Source organism: Pelodiscus sinensis, chromosome 14, assembly GCF_052426305.1.
Source record: "Pelodiscus sinensis isolate ZL-2025 chromosome 14, ASM5242630v1, whole genome shotgun sequence".
NCBI classification, from domain to species: domain Eukaryota; kingdom Metazoa; phylum Chordata; order Testudines; family Trionychidae; genus Pelodiscus; species Pelodiscus sinensis.
In genome coordinates, this window is record NC_143065.1 from 20,794,579 (window position 1) to 20,813,884 (window position 19,306).

Below are 19,306 nucleotides of genomic sequence, written 5' to 3' on the forward strand. Positions count from 1 at the left end.
ACTGAGAGCAGCCTCGATGGAGCGTAGATTGCTGTAGCCGAAGCGCTCCCGTGTCCATCCGGTTCAGAAAGGCCCCTCCAGGCAATGCTTCGGTACCGGGTGGATCCGTGTTCTTGTCCTGGGCACAGACAGTAATTGAAGCTCACTACTTAGGACAAGTAGACAACGGGAGGCCTGTTACAAGGCGGCCTTTGCTTCCAGGCTGCACCCCTTCCTCCAAATCATGTTGCCAGCCCCCTATTGTGCCCTGGTGCATCCCATGGGGGCCTCCGTAGCGGCCCCTTTCCCGCTGGGGTGGGTGTCTGCTGGCAGGTTCCTTATCCTTTGTGTACCGCGTCTAGCGCCTCTCTTTCTACGCTCCACAGGAGGCGCCCTGGTGCTAAGGGACAGGCGGATGGAAAAGCGTGTGCCGGCTGCAGTGCGGAGCTAGGGAGCGGACACAAATACTCCAGGGGGATGCAGGATGGTCCCTCCGGAGGAGAAGAGAGAGGTGGGAACCGTAGGGGGAACATGGAAGAGGCCGAGATGAGCGGGAAGTGGGAAGCAAGTAAAACAGGGAGCCGGTGAGAAGCGGCGAGAGGGGAGGCTGTGGGAGGGGAGGATGGTGGAACGACAGTGGAGAAGATCCGAGCTGCCCCGGGGAGACCAGGCGTGGAGACAATGGAGCGCGGGGCAACGCAGGAGCTGGGCGAAAGGCGACAGGTCCGGAGAGAAGGGCAGGGAAGGAGCAAAGCGTGAGGACTGGGAGGCTCCGTTTCCTATGGCAAGCAGGGAGCTGGCGCCAAGGAGGAAGGGATCCCGGGGGAGAGCGAGAGTAAATCAACCGCAGCGGGCAGGCCCCAGGCAGGGGAGAATGAAAGAGGGAGATGAAGGAAGGAGCCTGCAACCAGAAAAGCCAATCTCCTGTCCCCCACTTTCCCCCCAGCCCGGAAACCTCTCTCAGCCGGACCCAAGGGCAAGCAGCGGGCCCGCTGAGGCTGTTGGGCTCGGAGGTGGGGGTTTCCCCCGGTGTCCAGGGGGAGAGTCGCTTCAGCCCTTCATGCCCATGTGCCGGGTAACTCACCCGCAGGCCGGAGCAGTGCGCAGGTTTCAGAGGAACTCAGCAGAGCCGGAGGGGAGCGGGGAGGGAAATAAGGTGAGGGGCTGGTACCAGACTAGGAAGAAGGGCTTGTCCCCCGGCTCCCAGCAAACGCTGGCAGCCTGGCAACCCCGGCCCGGAAGGACACCAACCTCCCCCCAAGCCTAGCGCAAGGAGCTGCTCCATTCCCCTTCTCTGGGTGACATCCTGACCCCACTGAAGTCAACGGTAAAACTCCGGGGCCAAGATTTCTCCCCCCGGTCTGCGTCTGCAGCCACATGAGTTGCTCCTGTTCAACCAGAATTGCTGGCTGGGTCCATCAGCCCCGCTCAGCATTGCTGGCTGCATTTGATTACGGTTAAATGAAGGGTCAGGCCTAGGGAACAGCCCGGGGCTTGCAATGGGGGGTCCCAGCGTGAGAGTCCGGAGGCCTGGTTTCTAGTCTCAGCGCAGCCTTTGCTTTGGGCATTAGCCCCCTCACTTGTAGAAAGGGGAAGCTAACGCGCGCGGCGAGGTACAGATAACCAGTGCAGAACGTTGTTGCCTATTTGTTCCTAGCTATTTCTGTTATTATCCCCTTGTGCTTTTTTACTTTCTGTTCTTGCTTGAGGATTTTCGTGCCTACAGGAACATTGTGCGATATTGTAGCATCACCCTTCTCTTTTCCCCAAGGCATACCTCTCTCCCCCTGGCTTCTGACAGTACTTTAAGAGCAGCAAATAAAAGGTCAGATCATTTCCCTTTGTTTTGGCCAAGGATATGGTCTAAAGATCGAACACATCAAACCCTGGTGTCTTCTTTTCCACAAAATAGGCACTGATTGTAGCAGAAGGTGCCTTTTCTAGCAATACAATATGAACAATTTGGTTTAGCAAGAGGGTTTCTTTTCACGCTGATTAATATGTGCCGCATATAATTCTAAATGCACCATTCTGCACAGTTTTAAAAACGTTTGCAGAGGAAAATTTTCCACAAAACCCTTTGAATAAAGTTCTAGTAGGAGAAATTTCCAAGCTGTCCTGTAATTTACTTTTCAGGTCACTTCAAAAGAGGAGTGTCTTATTTTGTTCCTGAGTCACCCCTATTTTTGTCACCACATGACCTCAGAACATTTCTGAGACTGGCTTTATTGCATTGATATTGGTAGCCAAATAGTGGCTGTTTATAACTGAGAGATTCCACAATATGAAAGAGCCTTTGAACGGATGCCTCTTCCAGCGAGACGGGTGGATGAGAAAAGATGGCAAATTTCAGTCACTGATACTATTACAAACCTATGTACCTAGTGAAGTGTCCTTTGAAGAACCAATGGGTTGCTCAACAATTCTATCTGGACAACTGTGCGTTGCCAAGCTAGAACAAATCTATCCACAGTAGGTCAAATCAAACTTGCAATACTCCTCCAGAGCCTTCTGTGTCAGATGAAAACACGTGAGTAATTGATGCATCTAACTACATCTACCTCTTTTGAGTCAACCACAGTCCTTTCAGGATATGGCCATAACAACTGCCGAAAGCCTCTGGTCCTGCTGGTATGCAGTTTTTGAAGGATGAATGACCTGGAAGCACGAGTAAACAAAATCAGATAAATCTGCATTGACAGGGAGTCGGCCTAAGCAACTCACTGGGGTTGGCACCGGGGATTGTGTCCTCAAATTCACATATGTGGCTCAAGGGTCTAAGACTTCATAAAGAGCAGAGATTGCTAGATGTGCCTTTGACACATTAGATTAGCCCTGGGAATCTGAAGAAGAACCATGTTCCTGGCTACACAAAATGGCCTCCAAGGGTTGATACACGCTGTACTTTACTTTTTGCTGTGCAAACGTTCATTGATTACATGGTAAAATCTGTATTCTACTGGTCCCATTGACATCATGTCAGGTCAGAAGATCTGTTTGGAAGATAATGGGAGTATCGTATTAATGCGCATGACTCCTGCGACCAAAATGCTGGGAACCACTTGGCATTGAAAACATTTTAGACCAACGCTCTTCTCGGCACATAACAGCCATGTTGCTTTGAGGGGACTTCGTAAAAACAAATCGGCCTGCAAGAGACCTTCTGATCTTCAATGGGATCTGCCGGTCCTCTAATGATGGGCCTATTATTTACAGCCCAACGATGGACACACCTGGTAGGATAGAAGAGGCTCACAAGAAGCTATATGCTGCAATGGGCCATACACATTTACCTTGGCATAAATAACTTTCCAGGGGCCAGCCATGCTAGTGCTAAAATATGCCCAGCTATGAGATTTTTTTTAGTCTAAGTGCGACTATTGAAGTGTATTTATTCAGTATCCCAAGCGAACTCACAGGTGAAAAGCCAACCATAGTTAAGTTTGCTAGTCTTTTAATTAATCAAGCGTGGGTTGGTGTTGTACTACAGATCGTATGAAGGATCAGCCATTCCTGGGGGGCAAGCAGTATAGGGAGGACTGACTAGAACTCCTACTCATGTGTAGCTTCCCATTGCTCTAATCTGCATGTGTTTGTAAATAACCACTGGGGTTTCAGTAATTCAGCCGAGAAGCTGCTGTGGGCACCATTATAAAATACCCTTCTCCCCCGTTCTCAGTGTCACTTGGCCATTACACCCGCTAACGGGAGAAACGTTTCAATATCTCCTTTTACGTGCAGTGAATAAATATAAAAAGTCCCGTTTTAAGAGAAAGACCCGTGCACCATGCCAGGATGCCTTTGTCAGCTAAGCAGGGCTGTGAGCACCTCTGATAGCACGGAAGGAAATCACTTTAATTTCCTCCCCTTCATTTTCTTCCACCCCTGCTCAGTTCTGCGGATACTATTGCGAAGCCGAGCCTAGCTTCTCCTAATCAGACGTGTTATGTGCCCCGTAGATCTGTTCAGATATAATGGAGAGTGTCATGATTTCACCCTCCCGCCGCTCAGTTTGGGGAGAGAGAAGCCACATTTTGACTGGCGTGGTTCGTTATTGTTAATGGAGGAACAATAGGCACATCTGTCCTTTCTTCCGCTATAACAGCACCTTGGCTGACAAGTTTTTCTTTCTTTCCCTTTGGAAAAAACAGAGGCATGTGGTAGCTGAGGCGTCCTTACAAATGCTCGGTTGTCACAAGCCGGACAGTTGACATTTTTTCCACCCCCCTTCCCCTGCCCAAACTAGCTCCGAGCTCCTTCCCTGCGAGGGGGAGGGATTGGGAATTAGGCTAAGGGGGAGCGGGGTCTGGGAATGCGGCTCCCAATTAGTCCCAGCAGGTTGCAAGGACTGGAAAAGCTGCCAACTTGAGCTGAAAGGTCTAGAGCTACAGCCGGCTTGTCTTGCGCGGGGTTGGGGAGCTGGGGGAGAAAAGACGGGAACCGGGTGAAGGAAGAAGGGGGAATCGGGGATTGAAAGCAGATATCGTCCAACACAACCACAATGTAGACACAGAGATTCGGGCTTCGTCCTCCCGGCCACCGCTCCGAGAAATCAAAGTTTCCCAGGTGACAAGCTCTAGGGACCGAGGCAGAATTTGCACCTGTTCCCTGTCCAACGCCATGCAAGGGGCTCGCCTGGTGCCCCCAAGTGCCAACCCCAGCACCCCCCGATGTGCCAAGCCCAGCACCCCCCCATGTGCCAACCCCAGCACCCCCCAAGTGCCAACCCCAGCACCCCCCCAAGTGCCAACCCCAGCACCCCCCCCCATGTCCCGCGGGGGAGGGCGAAGGGGACATTTGTACGTGTGTAAACAGTCCCGCTCCCCGGGCTGCCACCCATATCCAGGGGGCGGCTCCGGTTCCCAGCGCCCCTCGGGCCCGGGCGGGCAGCGCCTTTGCTCGTGGGGTCCCCGCTGCCTGGCTGGTGGTGGTTGGCTGCCGGCTGGGACGCGGCGGGTTTTCACCTTGCTGTGCGGACTTGAGGAAACCCGGAAGTTCCTATTAAAATTCAATTTAAGGAGGCTCGCTCACTAAAAATGCTAAGTCACCGAAGGGGAGGGACCGGCCGCTTTAATTACACTGGGAAGCGCTGGCGCGTCTCCCCCGCACCTAGAGGGAAGGGCGACGGGGAGAGGCAGGGAGACCCGGCGCGCCGCAGCTCGGACCCTGAGCAGCCTCCCCCCCACCGGAGCCCAGCCCAGGCTCCGGCCGCGCTGGGGGCCCGTGGGCGGAGGTGATGGGTTCCTGGGGCGGGTGAGTGGCTGGCCCGCCGCGCACTGAGCAGGCTGGGGATCGGCAGTCTCGTTTCCAACCCGGGGGCTCAAACTGACGGCGCCCCCCTCCCGGCGCGTCTGCCTCCAGCCCCGGCACCGCGCCGGCCGGAGCCAGGCTGCAGCCCGCCCTGATCCTCGCCTCCGGCCGCGCTTGGTGGCTGGGGCTTGGGGCAGGTGGCTGCAAGGAGGGTGCGCTGGGAAGGGCCGCCCGATCCAGCTGGGAGTCGGGGGCGGTGGGCACTAGCTCCAGGGCCGGGGGCGGGGGGGGGGCTGCTTCTAACCAGTACGAGAGCCCCTCAGCTGCCGCTCCTTTGTGCTCCGCGCAGCCGGGGCTCACGGGCTTTTCCCTGTCCGCCTCCGCCCCAGCCGCGGACCGGGCTCTGCAGACTTTGGCTGCCTGTGGGCTCCGCAGGTTCCCCCCCTCTCGCCTCCCGGGGGCGGGGGTTGGCTTCTCCGGGGCTCGGGAGCGGAGAGAGCCGGGCTCAGCTAGGGAGGCGCGCGGGGCCAGCGTCCTTAATATGTACGGTGATGTCACGGGCCGGAGTGTGTGTGTGTGCGAGTGCGAGGAGGGGGAGGGGGCGTGCAAGGGGCCCCCAGCGCGCATGCCCGCTCTCCACCAGCAGCAGCAGCTGCAGCAGCAGGAGCTGTGGCCAAAGACATTGAAACAGTAAGAGACATGGCTAGAGATGGCGAGGGACGCGACCAGACACCTACTGGGGCTGCGGAGACTGTTTTAAAAGAGCGGGGGCCTTAAAGCGGATCCAACCATCACGACCACACCAGCCACGCCAAAAGAGAGAGCCCAGCCAAGCCCCCCCACGCGCCCGATCCTTTGCACCGGGGGAGGAATCCTGCCAGCCTCCAACGTGAAGACCTCCTAGGACCTTCCCACCACAGACCAGATAGATGTGGTGTCCACACGCCTGCACGGATAACAATGAACGCGCAGCTGACGATGGAGACCATTGGCGATCTGCACGGGGTGAGCCATGAGCCGGTGCCAACCACGGCCGATCTGATGAGCAGCAGCCCCCATCACCGGAGCTCGGTGGCCCATCGCAGCAACCATTTGCCAGCCCACCCTCGCTCCATGGGCATGGCTTCCATCCTGGACGGGGGCGACTACCACCCCCACCATCGGCCTCCTGATCACGCTCTGACGGGACCCCTGCATCCCACCATGACCATGGCCTGCGAGACACCCCCCGGGATGAGCATGAGCAGCACCTACACCACATTAACCCCTCTGCAACCGCTTCCTCCCATCTCCACCGTCTCCGACAAGTTCCCTCACCATCACCACCATCACCACCACCACCATCACCACCAGCGGATCCCAGGGAATGTGAGTGGCAGCTTCACCCTTATGAGGGACGAGCGGGGTCTGGCTTCTATGAACAATCTCTACACCCCCTACCATAAGGATGTTACCGGCATGGGGCAGAGCCTCTCCCCTTTGTCTGGGTCAGGCCTGGGGGGCATCCACAACTCCCAGCAAGGGCTGCCTCATTACGCTCATCCCAGTGCTCCCATGCCTGCCGAGAAAATGCTCACCCCCAACGGATTTGAAGCCCACCACCCCGCCATGCTGGGCAGGCATGGGGACCAACACCTGACCCCTACCTCCGCTGGCATGGTGCCTATCAATGGGATCCCGCATCACCCTCATGCCCACCTGAATGCCCAGACTCACGGGCAGATTCTGGGCTCTGCCAGGGAACAAAACCCTTCTGTCACTGGTTCGCAGGTCAACAGTGGAAGTAATTCAGGGCAAATGGAAGAAATCAATACCAAAGAAGTTGCTCAGAGGATCACCACCGAGCTCAAGCGGTACAGCATCCCCCAGGCCATCTTCGCCCAGAGGGTGCTGTGCCGCTCTCAAGGGACTCTCTCAGACCTACTGAGGAACCCCAAGCCCTGGAGCAAACTCAAATCCGGCCGGGAGACCTTTCGGAGGATGTGGAAGTGGCTTCAGGAGCCAGAATTCCAGAGAATGTCCGCTCTCAGGCTGGCAGGTGAGCCGCAGCGATCACAGCTGGGGGTGGGGGGGTGTTAGACCGAGACCTCATCGCTGGGCAGCTGCTGGCCCAGGAAAAGCCCACTCCAGTACGTCTGTGCCGATAAATAGTCACCTCACACCGTGTATTCCCTTTTCAATCGGCCCCTTCTTTGCCAAGCCTGCAGTGCCCACTGGATTTCTTTTGTGGCTCTTTCCCGGGAAAGGAGAGCCTTTGGTTTCTGTGCCCCGCTCCTAAGCAAAGGCATTTATGTTGTGGTGAGGCACACGGCCAGGTTGCTATAATGCCAGGGTGCGTATCTGGGGTAAGCGGAGAGAAACCGAGACGGGGGCTCACGTTGAGCATAAGTCTTACTGTATAGGCATGTGCCACCTGCGTGTGCACTTCCGTGCTCCTGTGAACGGGCACAGCGCGTGTAAACGAACCTCCACTAGCAGGTGCACAGATGAGAAAAAGCCAGTGGAAATGATGGAGGGCCCGTGAAATACAGATCAGGCCCGGTATTAGAGATGTCCTGTCACTGTCTGGCTCTGTTTTTGTATATATGCAAATACTCTATGATGTGAGGTAACAGCCAACTAACTGACCGACACGCAGACCTGCACTCGGCTGCTGGATATAAAATTGCTTTCAAACTCAGCATTTTGTGCGTGTGTGTATGTGAGAAAGAGAGTGTACACGCGTGTGTGTACTCTCACTCTCTCTCACACACACACACACTTGAAGTGTTGGAAAAACCAGTGGTGGTGACTTAGAGGTGAGGCTTCACAGTCTTTTAAGGACCTCTGTTAAATGATGCATCTACTTTTTCGACGCGATTTTCGGGGGGGAAGGGAAGTGGCTATTTCTTGTACAGGAAATGAGAGTGTCATAAAAGGTTGCCCAGGGCGAAATACGTTGCTTAATTCCTGTTTGTTTCTGTGATCGTGGTTGTATTTCCTGATAATCATGGGGTTTGCTAACCAGGTCTGTGAGATTTAAAAAAGAAAGAACACATCGGCAGGTTTCGGTGAGGTGTTGTGGAAAACGAAGCTAAGCCCTCATAATAAATCGTTGTACGCACTTCGGTGGATTCACTTTGTAACAAAAGTAGCCTCGTGACATGGGTGAATAGATAATAGCTAAATTGAAAGGGGGGGCGGATACTAGTTTCCTACTCTGTTTATTGAGGATCGGGCATTTAAGACCTTTGCTTTTTGACACAACTGACACAATTATGGACTGTAACTCGTGGCTAAAGAGAAGGGATGGAACCGGTCAACAATTTTTGATTGTCAATATCACAAATATCCTTAGCCTATAGCGTTTTAATTTGCACAGTCCCCGTGGGTATACGCGTGAGAGAAAGTATGGGTTATGCACAATTTATTCAGTCTTCTGTAACTTGTGAAGAGAAGCAATAGCACCTGGGATTAAAACCTGCCCCTATTTCGCTAGTTCAGTTCCTTCCTAGGGAAATGGCTGGCTGTATGGTCTGCTGTGACCGGAACAAGCAGAGAAAGGATATTTCAACGCATTTCATTTCTCTCTCTCTATTTTGTCCCCCACCCCACCCCCACCTTGCACTCAGTCACACCAGAGCCCGAGTTTAATATGATGGTGGTGCCTTGAGTGAGGGTTTGTTAATTAACTGATAGGTCTCCATTAATTTGTCCCTGGAGAATGCGAGACAGTCAATCCGAGTTGTAGTCAGGGTCACTGATCCGTTTCACAGACAAAAATAAAGGGAAGGACCAACTCTTCTCCTTCCAGGGCACAAATAGGGCTGCTCCGCTGCCTGAACAGTAGAATGAATACCGTCACAAACGTCCCTGGCTAGTTGGAGACCCCAAAGACATATTTGATTCCTGGCCTCCTTCACCCCATGCTTATGCTGCGCTAGTATTAGAAAGGGGAGCTAGCAGTGATCTTAAACTGGAGATGGTCTCTCTCCATAGAGAGGGGCGGAGGAGGCGGGCGATGTTACACATTTCATTGTTTTCTCACTCCAGTGAGATGTAGGACTCACACGTCTGCTCTGGCGGAAAATCCCATTTTTTTCTCTCTTTCTCCCATGAAAGGTAAATCCCAGCCCTGCTGCGGCTGTTCAGGAAAGCGGGAGGTGGGGGAGGGTAGAGTTGGCGCCTCAGATCTCCCCTTAACGATTGACAGGGCGAATTTCGATTTGGAGTGTATTTGTAGGACAATTTGGATGACCTGAATTTCCACTTATTTACATAGATCGATACTGGAAACAACCATTTGAATTAGAATACGTTGGAGCCCCCTTCTTGGCACGGGCGGGAAGGAAATGATGCCAAGCCAGGCTGGGTTGCTGAAAAGAAGATAGATGGGAGCGGGGAGCGGGCAGCACTGACAGTTTTGCAGTGTGGGATTGACAGGCTGTTCCCCGCACTCCCAGATAGTCAGAGAAACAGGCAGCAGCATTGTTCGGAGCTGCCCCAAATACACACACACACACACACACACACACACACACACACACACTCAGAGAAACAGGCAGCAGCATTGTTCGGAGCTGCCCCAAATATATATATATATATACACACACACACACACACACACACACACACACACACACCCTCTACCTCCTCCTGCCCTCCCCGTCACACACACACACACACACACACACACACACACCCTCTACCTCCTCCTGCCCTCCCCGTCACACACACACACACACACACACACACACACCCTCTACCTCCTCCTGCCCTCCCCGTCAGGACAGCTCTGGGTATAAGTGGATCTCCATAATCTCTTTAGGAAGACAAAGACTCATTATTCCGCCCTCCCCTTCAAATCCAACCTGAATGCTGGATAGTTGCACATTAGGGAACCGGAGTCCCATCCCTCCCGGTGCTTTCGGCAAACGGAGAGACCCAGCATCTAGCCTGACTGCTTATGTTTGCATCCTTCCGGCTGTGTAGCCAGTTCCTGAGTCTCCCCTGTAAATATTGTAGGGCCGTTAGGAGCTGGGGGAAGGGTGAGGGGGAAAGATCCGGCTCCTTTAATGGTCAGTCCCCATGCCTTTTATATCCAGCGTGTGTCGCCGCAGGGGCTGGCGATTGGAAGCGGAGGGGCCTCCTAATTGTTGAGGGGGGAAGTTTGTCTGTTGTGCGCTTGTGGCCCCTGCTTGAGCCCCTTTCCCCTTATCCGGACAGCTTCGCTGGGCACCCCCGGGCTACAGCTCCTCACTAGGGGTCTGTTCAGCGCCTCGCCCTGGCACTGGCCTTCGGGGCCTCTTCGCGCCGGGCCAGCAGCCACCCGGTGGCAGTGGGAAGGGGGCGCAGGGCGGATCCTCGCAGGCCCGGGCAGTACGGGGCGGGCACGGCCCGAGAGGGAGGGAGAATCCCCCGGAAAGACTCGGAGCTTGGGTCATGACAGGCCCCGGGGGTGCTGCCGCAGGGCGAAGGCAGAGCAGCTGCCGGGAGAGTTCGGTTCGAGGAATCCCCGTGCTAGGTGCCCGTTCCCCCTGCAGCCAGGTCATGGGTACCTGCCCGCCTAGGGTCTGCGAAGAGGCAGGTCGGGACCACCTGTCTGTGTACCTGGAGCTGGGTTCGGATCCATGGGGCGCTCCCAGTCCAGCCCCCCGCCAGCAGGCAGTGGGCGTCTGGGGGACACGCGGTAGCGCTGGGCCAGGCCCACAGTCGTGCGAAGCGCCAGCGGGCAGAGCAGGCTGGGCTGCAGGCGTGGCTCGAGAGGCAATCTGCTGTAAATGCATCAACTATCGATTTTATTTTGTGCCGGTTTTAAATGTGTGATGATCTTACTAAGTGGTAAAAATCGGCCCCGATTGATATTGATGTATGAACATCAGTTCGAAATATCATAAATTACTCCAGCCAACGCAAATTAAATTTCACGTCCAAATTATAACTCACTCTCGGGCATTTAGAGAATTATCAGGCAGATTAATATCCCGAGCAGGCTGTCACAGGCTTTATTTATTTTCTATGCACTTCTGGAAGCCAACAGCAAGAAGGCGACAAGGAGGAAAACAAAACCCTGGTTCTTTTCGGCTTCCCAATCTTGGGCAGCACTTCATCTTGAGTATTTGCCCCTTTCAGCGATCCCTGGGGGTTTCTTACCTCCCAGATTACACCGAAGCTCCGACAAATAAAGGAAAAATTGGTAGTTACATGGAAGCTGTATTGAGGTCTTGACACTTCCTGGGCTGTCTCTGGAAATGTAAGCAGAGCTGCTAATTGCAAAGCTGACCTCTTCCAGCCTCCATTTTATTCATCCCATCTTCCTCCTCCTCTCTAGCCTCTTTTCCTTTGTCTGTTCCCCCTCTCTGCCCTTTAGCATCGCATATTTATCAATTTGCCCGTTTTTCTCCTTCTGCCTTAGAAACTTATTCTTTCCGGCAGGATTTTTTCTCTCTCTGGATGTTTAAAAGGGAAACTAAAGGATTAATTAATAAAAGGCCAGAGCTCATCTATGGTCTATTGGGACAGGGATGTTGATTTATTTTATACGTGCAAGGCAGACTGAAAAAAAACAGTTTTAAAAAGAGAGCGAAGGTTGGAAACGACAGAGCTAGCCCAGATCAAAATGTACCTTCGTCGCTTTGAGCTGGATATACCACAGGAAAGGAGTCTGCCCCAGGAATGCGTTCAGAAAGGTGTATTTTGAAAATAACGCCACAGTCACTTCCAGCCACGGTAACCTCAGTTCAGAAGGTAAAACGTAAGGCTCGGATTTGGAAAGAACCGAACGACAGAAGAGAAAGCTAGAAGGACACAGGCCAGGACCGGACATGCCCTTTGAGACAGAACTCCCCAAATCTATTGCGCAAGGAGGAGGCCAGACCAGACTCTCAAAGCGGCCGCTTTCCACCAGCCTGTTCTCGAACAGATACTTTCACGGGGATGTTTTGATTTTGGTCCTCACGGGAGAACATCGCATCCAGTCCTCTAAAGGCAGCAGGAATTGGTCCCCAGTGCTGCCGGACCTGACGAGGGCAGCAGGCGCTTTCGGATGAAGGGAACATTCCGGGTCACCCCAAATTGCAGCCGAAGGCTTTGCCAACGGGCGCTGCCAGGGCACCGAGTGACTTTGTTTCCTGTGTTAAGCGTCAGTCAGACCTTCCGGAAAACGGTTTATTTTTAAATCGTTGACTGCCCCCCGCCCCCCCCCCCCCCCCCACACACACACACCCGCATTTGTTTTCCCTCCGTAAGAAATTAAATCTCAACTCAGCCGAAGCCTGGGAAACTGCAGAGAAATTCTCACCAATTTAACGGCAAAGAAATCAATCAGGGCATTTTCCCCATTAAATATGAAATCTAATGAACGCCCTTTGCAACACTTCCCCCGAAGACTGCTGTGTGCAAATGCGCCGCGTGCAAGGAAAGGTCGCAGCGTTGCTGATATTAGCAGCGCCTCACACGAGCAGGCAATTAGTTCATCATTATAGATCGGGTTAATATTTACACAGCGGAGATTCTGCATAAATACATTTTCCTCAGAAACGATGCATGGATTGATCGTAGGTTGAACGTTAATGCCGCTGGTTTTGGGTATTGCAAAGGCTGCACATCTAAGTGGAAGGAAACTGAAAAGCGACCCACCTGCAGTCTGATCATTAAACCACCTCCCATGCCCAGCGGCCTGTGCCTTGCACACCAGGGAGTTCTGATCCCTCTTGTGAGTTGCACACTGGGCGCGTTCTGATCCCTCTTGTGCCTTGCACGAGTGCGGCTTGTTCGGGAAAGAGCTTTGGGGATCAGAAGGATTTTTTCCTCCTCCTGTGTGTTTGTTTTAGGAATTAATGGAGTTCGTGCATTCGGCCCTCCCAAGCCTGAGCCGGGTCACTAAGACACGTAATGGGGCTGGCGATATTTTTAAAGAGGTGCATATTTCCTTTCAGATGGGAGGGGGGTTAAAGTTCCCAGCTGCGCATTTCAGAGGATGCCTCTGTATTGTCTTCGCCACCTCCCCAGCCCCGCTCATTAGCTGCCATTTACCTACAGGCCACGTGTTGGATCAGTTAGCAACCAGCTTTGCGGTTTCGCTGGGACTGCTGTGAAGTAGCCTGTTCACTAAGATAAAGGGAACTGCAGTCTGCCTGGCTGGTGTGTCCGATAGCAGCAGCCGGGGACTCACAATGATAAGGGCAGCCCCAGAAATCCCATTCCTCTGGCAGCTTGGTAACAAGGGCTCTGAGAAAGTCCTCTTGTGGAGAAGCTGCGCTTGTTTGTTGTCTGTGTCCTTGTAGACCGATTGATTGATAACCAGCTCCCACGCAGCCTCATTTGCTTTTCGTTAATATGTACCTAGAAGGGGGAGGGGGGACTGAAAGACCGCTCGCTCACTGGGGGCATGTCAGTGAGGATGCGGGATTACATGTAACCGCGTTCCTCTGGGCCGGAACGCTCAGAAACAGGGCGACTGAGCCCAGGAGAGCCGCAACGTAGTGCAGACGCTTAGAAACACCCCAAGCGTGGGTAGGACTTGACGGGAGCATGACTGTCTGGGCCCTGCGGCCTCTTTGATGCGCGAGCAGCCCCTAGCATTTGCGCGACTATCTTTGCCAGCGCAACGTTGCTCCCAGCCATTGCCAGGGAAAGACCCAGGCCCCCAATCGCAGCACTAGCGCTGTGGGCTTGGCTAGTCACATGGCGGTTTGACTGTCAGGCAATGCAGAGGTGCTGGGAGCGGCTCGAAGGGGTGGCACGGAAGGGGTCTCTCCTGATCCCAAGTTTGAGGGATGTGATCGATTCTTGCGGCGCGAGTTAAACTTTCGCTGCGTTTTCATGCGCACTTCATAGGCCTTTGTGGTTCGATTGCCTATTTCTTGCGAGCAACAACAGAAACGCTTCTGGATTGCCGGCCACCCGGACCAGAAGGGGGCAGGGCCAGCTGAGAAAGGGACAGAGGGGTAATCAGGAAGAAAAATAACTTCCATGAAGTTGCCAGAAAGAAAGGGGCCCACAGGGGTTCACCGTGGCTATAGCCACAGACACTTGGGTGTGCTGCGCTTCTCCCTCTTGCTTTTTAAGACGCTGCCATAACGCAAACGCTTTCCGCTTCTGGTTATTTATTTGGCTTGGCATAACTCCTCTGAACTCAGCGCGCTCCAGGAGCGAAGCGCCTTGACAGGCGGGGCCAGGACTCTGTGGGAGAGGAGGTGGGAAACAGATTAAAGGGGATTTGGGGGTTGTCTTGCTAGTCAGTAACTAGCCCTTGTTGCCGCAACAGGTGTTTGAAGTAGTTTAAACATCGCCTTTCCCCCAGTGACATTTTCCCAAGGTTTCCTAGTCCTTACTCAGCTCTGATTTTTTGTTTGTTTTGCAATTAATCACATGGTAGTGGGAAGGCCCACTGGGGTCGGGCGGGGAATGATAGCTGAGAACGAATCTGTAAGAGGAAGAGAGAGATTCGACGGAAGAGATTGTCCTGCGTGGTTCTCTTTTGGGCTTCCATTTTGATGAGGATGCGGGATTACATCAAAATGGGAGCTGCTCCCGGCCTTTGGGGGAAGGTAGCCTGGCTAATGTCAGCCCGGGGTTGTTTCCTTCGGCTAAAGAAATGGGATCCCACAAGGAAACGTGCTCTCCGGTAAATCGCACCCGCATGAGATGCAGGGAACCACAACTGCAACTATTCCGCAAAAAGAAGTGTCACAGAGTCACTTGCAACTGGGGAGGCGGAATCCCGGCCTATCCTCGATTGGGACCTTAGTTTTTAGACACGGCGACTGGCTGCATAGTCTCACCGTTGCTGAGACCGCTGGTCTTGGCTGCTCGTCATTTCTTCTACGAAGCTAATTGCCAATAGCTGGGTTGCCATCTCTGGAAATACACATACAGTGAGCGTGGAAGCGTGTGCGTTGTACACTAGACTATCCGCTAGCCTGAATGGGAAGAAAACAGCTGATTTCATCCATACTGTCCACAGATTTCTCAAATCTTTCAGCCAATTAAAGAAGCTTGGTATGCAGAATATTGGCAGGCGGCCCTATATTTCAAAGGCCCTTCCCCGCACTTGTTATTCAGAAGCCATGAGCCACCTACTGGCCAACAGTAGCTAGTGCTAAAAGCTGTGAAGTACCAGCTGGGCGGCGAGTTCTAATGGGGAGATGGGGGGTGTTTTTGAGCAATCTCCCCTAGGGAGGCCTCTATTACTTCCGCCTGATGTGTCATCGCCTCCGAATGTCTCACATCCTGATTAAGATACAAAAGTACAAAGTTCCCCGCAACTCTGTAGACGTGTCTGCCAACAGGCTGCTGATGAGAGGACACGTTCGTTTCAGTCGCTTGAAGGAAAAGTTTGCCTGGTTTTTTTTTTTGTAGGGGTTTGTGCTCATGTGAGTGAGACTCTATGAAATGGGGAATCGTTGTCAAGCAAAACTAACGCTGCACCTTTGCTTGTCTGTGGCGGAGGAGGCTGCTCCCATTTTTGTTCTAAATTAGGTTTTTGTTGGCAAGCGCCGCTGAGCCAGGCCTGAGGCACTCGGGTGGCTCTGAATTTCAGCACCTTGGACAGTGACCTGCCTGCGCCCTGGTGGCGATTTCTGCTCGCAACTTTGTCTCCTCCCCGCCTGTATGCTGCATGTTCTGCAGGACGCCAGGGGGCTGGCGGCATGATACTCAAAAAAAAGGAAACAGCTGATTTCATGCAATGGAGTCCAAAGGGAGGAAGACCAGGAGGGGCGCGCTCCCACCTTGCGCTGCCGCCTCCTGGCCTCACGATGCCACAAATCGTACAAGGCGCCTGGACTTTCACTCGGCAAGCTGCTCCTTGCCATCGTTATACTGGAGCAACAGGAGCACCGACTGTGCATCCTGCCAGTGGGCAAGTAACCTGCTGCGAGGAGGTAGCAGGACTCAGGAGCAAACTCCACCCGTCCCTTTTCCTTCCTTCCTACAGACATTAGACTGGGAGGCTTCAGCCATGCACAGGCCTGGGGCCCATCAGGCCAGAGGAGGCAGAGTTTCCATTGCCCCCGCTCCTGCAGGGTCCTGAAACTGGTGGATGCAGGGAAACGCTGAAGAGACCGCTGGTAGGGGCGGGGCTTAGCACCCGGGGTGAGGACAAGAGGAGACTGAGGGCGGAAAAAAGAGAGAGAAATCTCTAGCTCGAAAGTGGCGTTTCCAGCCCCTCGGACCCAATGGGTGCAGGAGGCTGACGGGAAATTTGTCAAAATGCTGCGATCCATCCACGTGCACACTGACGCTGTCCAGAACTAGGCGGAAGTGTCTTGCAATACTCCTAAAGAGTCCCTAAAAAGGCCCAGATGGCGACTCCTTTCCTTCAGGTGTTCTTTTGTGAGTTCGTTTATGAATGAGCCCACGTGTTTTGCCTGGGCAGAGTTGTCAGGTGGCTTCTGCCTGGTGTCCAAGGTAGCGCCTCCCTAAAGCAGCTCATAGGTGAGGCCAGTGGGTAGGACCTGCTCAAAAGAGGCTCAGGACTGAAGAGCAGTTGCATTAGGGGCTTCATTAGAAGGCTACTGAAGTCATCACGGAGCTTGAGATTAGAGCCCAGCAGAGCTGTGTGAAGCATGGCACAAAGGCCTGGCGGCATCATGCCCAGGGTCACATCTATACAAAACATGCCATTTCCATGACCATTACATTTCTGATCCAATGTCAACACGAGAGAGAGAGAGAGAGAGAGAGAGAGAGGGCAACCTCTTGCAGTATCTTTGGGTGACTGTATTGTATTAAGCATGTGGATCATTGGAGTGTTTTGGTGGGCCAGATATTGTATACTCTCCATAGAGGAGGGCAACCACAGTTCCTCCAGGAAGGGGAAAGAGCAGATGATCAAGGCAAACCACTCAGTTCCCTCTCACCTCCAGGAAGGCTTTACTTCCTGGGGAGGTTCCTGTACTAGTTCTTGTCTAGAGTCACCAGAGACAAAAGGCAAAGAAAAGGTTTTTGCATAAACAGCCTGAGCTTCAACTTATTTGGGGTTCTTGTTCATGATCTAAAGATGACACAGGACCAAATTTTGGAAAAAAGTCCTCTTTCAGAACATCCCTTATTCCTCTCACTGAGAGGAATACAGGGATGCCGAAAGATCACATCCACGTTCACAGAAACTGTTCCGAAAAAGCGGATGCATTCCTTGGACGTGGCAGAGCTTTTCCGGGATACCTCTGGTATCCCAGATAAGCTCTGCAGTCTAGACATAGCCTCAAAGGGGTAGGTGTCAGATGTAGATCTCCACCCAGTGGAAGTGATTGCTAAGAGCCAGACATCTTTCAGTGGATGCTCTTGAGAGACCATGGAGAAGAAATACAGTGCCGCTACCATAAAATGTGACAGTCAACTCTTACCTTAAATAAAAATAAACTTCCAAATATCATATTTTGATAAAAATTAAAATACTTGCTGGATTTGTTGAGGCAACTCCATTTGTCCAATAAGAAAGTTGATTTGGGTTGGGTAATGGCAAATTAATCATATGTGGGAGAATTTTGCTGGGAAAGGAATAGCTTTAATTTACCCCATTTTGGAGTAATACAAATCTTCAATGCTAAAATTAGATATGATCCCAAAATGTTAAATCAAAGGTACATTAATTATTTTTAATAGCTTTCAGTTTTACTGGCTAACTTAGAATGCTAAGGCCTAGATAACCTAAGGTTTGTTGTATTTGATTTTTAAATTATTTTTTTCTGCTGGGCTACCAATCTGCTGCCACTTCAAACTCAACTTCAAATATTAGTGTGGCACTTTTAATTGTGGCACATTTTAAATAATAAGACACAAATGTCCATTCTTTTGTAATTTTGCTGCAGAAATGCAGCGGACCTTATGATTGTAGATAGTTTTAATGTACAGTGATGTTAACATGAAATACTACAAGGATTTTCTGAAATGATAGTCAGAAAATACTACTGACTTTTTATAAAATTAACTGCTGACAAACATTTTGAAATACTTTCATGAATATTTATGCCACAGTAAAACTGTGGCGAAAATACATTATCACCACAGTTTCACAGCAGTCATATCAATGTTTCTCTTTCTTTCTCTCTCTCAGAAATTGGAGAGAGAGAAAAAGAGAGTGTGCTTTTGTGTATGCTGAATGCAAACTGTGGATGTTTTAAAGCAAAACAGATACTTCATAGCACTTTAAAGTCCATTTAGATTGGAATGGCTACATTTTATCATGAGGCTTGATAATCTTGTTTAAACTCAAAGATTGTTAGCCACCGACTGTTCAAAATAACAATAATAAAGACAAAATTAAAAGTCTCTTTGAAACGGATATGCTCATTTATTCACATTAGGAATATATTCAATTTATTAAGGAATAAGAAATATTTGCCCTATGTGTGATGCTCGGAATGGGCTAAATATTTCAGTAATTCACTCTGGAGGTCACAAAGGAATAAATAACTCGGGCCAGGTCCACATCAAAGAGAAATGGTTACAAACCCTCAGACATTATATATTGTATTAGGCAGAGAGTGAGTTGAATGTAGCTTTACTCTATCTACACCACAAATGAGGAAGAGGTGCCACCTAGCGCCCATTGGCTCTAACAGCTACCTAAGTTGGGGATTGTGATAAGAAAGGCGGCATGATTAAAATATTGATGTAGTCACAAGAACCGTTCATTAAGGCAATTTAATCTTTGCTATTAATGTCCCTTTAATTCATTTGAGGTAATTAAGATGCAGTTAAAGTGATTACATTCTAATTACTTATTCTAGACTAAGAAGCGTTTGTCAGACTAATGCGGTTAACTAAGGACTCCTTTAAAGAAAGTTAACATTTGCTTTAAATGACAGAACTGGAAAATCAGGTCCTTCCCCTGTATTAATCCAGTTAGCAGCATAGTTTGTAAAAGTGAGGTCAGCCCACTGGAACATTGAAAGACCCCTCAACCTGGCAAGATGGTGCAAGCCCTGAATCCCATCACTGTTGAGTCAGCCTGGATTACTTTGTTTTTGCAGTGGAAGCAAATTAAGGTCACTAATTTTCATAGGTCAACTTAAGGTACGTCATCCAGCTATGCAAAATGCATAGCTGGAATCAGCTTCCCTTAACCCAAGCCGCCACAGCGTCTACACTG

The 19,306-nt window shown here is 51.6% G+C and overlaps 1 protein-coding gene across 2 annotated transcripts in view; it reads left to right on the top strand.

Moving 5' to 3' along the window:
• Positions 1-4,804: 4,804 nt before the first annotated feature.
• ONECUT1 (one cut homeobox 1) overlaps positions 4,805-19,306 on the top strand; it is a 46,469-nt gene continuing 31,967 nt past the window's right edge. Inside the window, exon 1 of one of the 2 annotated variants that reach the window (XR_012895780.2) lies at positions 4,805-7,267. Coding sequence is in view for 1 of the 2 variants with exons in the window: in XM_006118521.5 (XP_006118583.1) it covers positions 6,190-7,267 (1,078 nt within the window). In the remaining variant the exon portion in view is untranslated. The remainder of the gene's footprint in view (positions 7,268-19,306) is intronic. The other variant, XM_006118521.5, reaches the window with a different exon arrangement.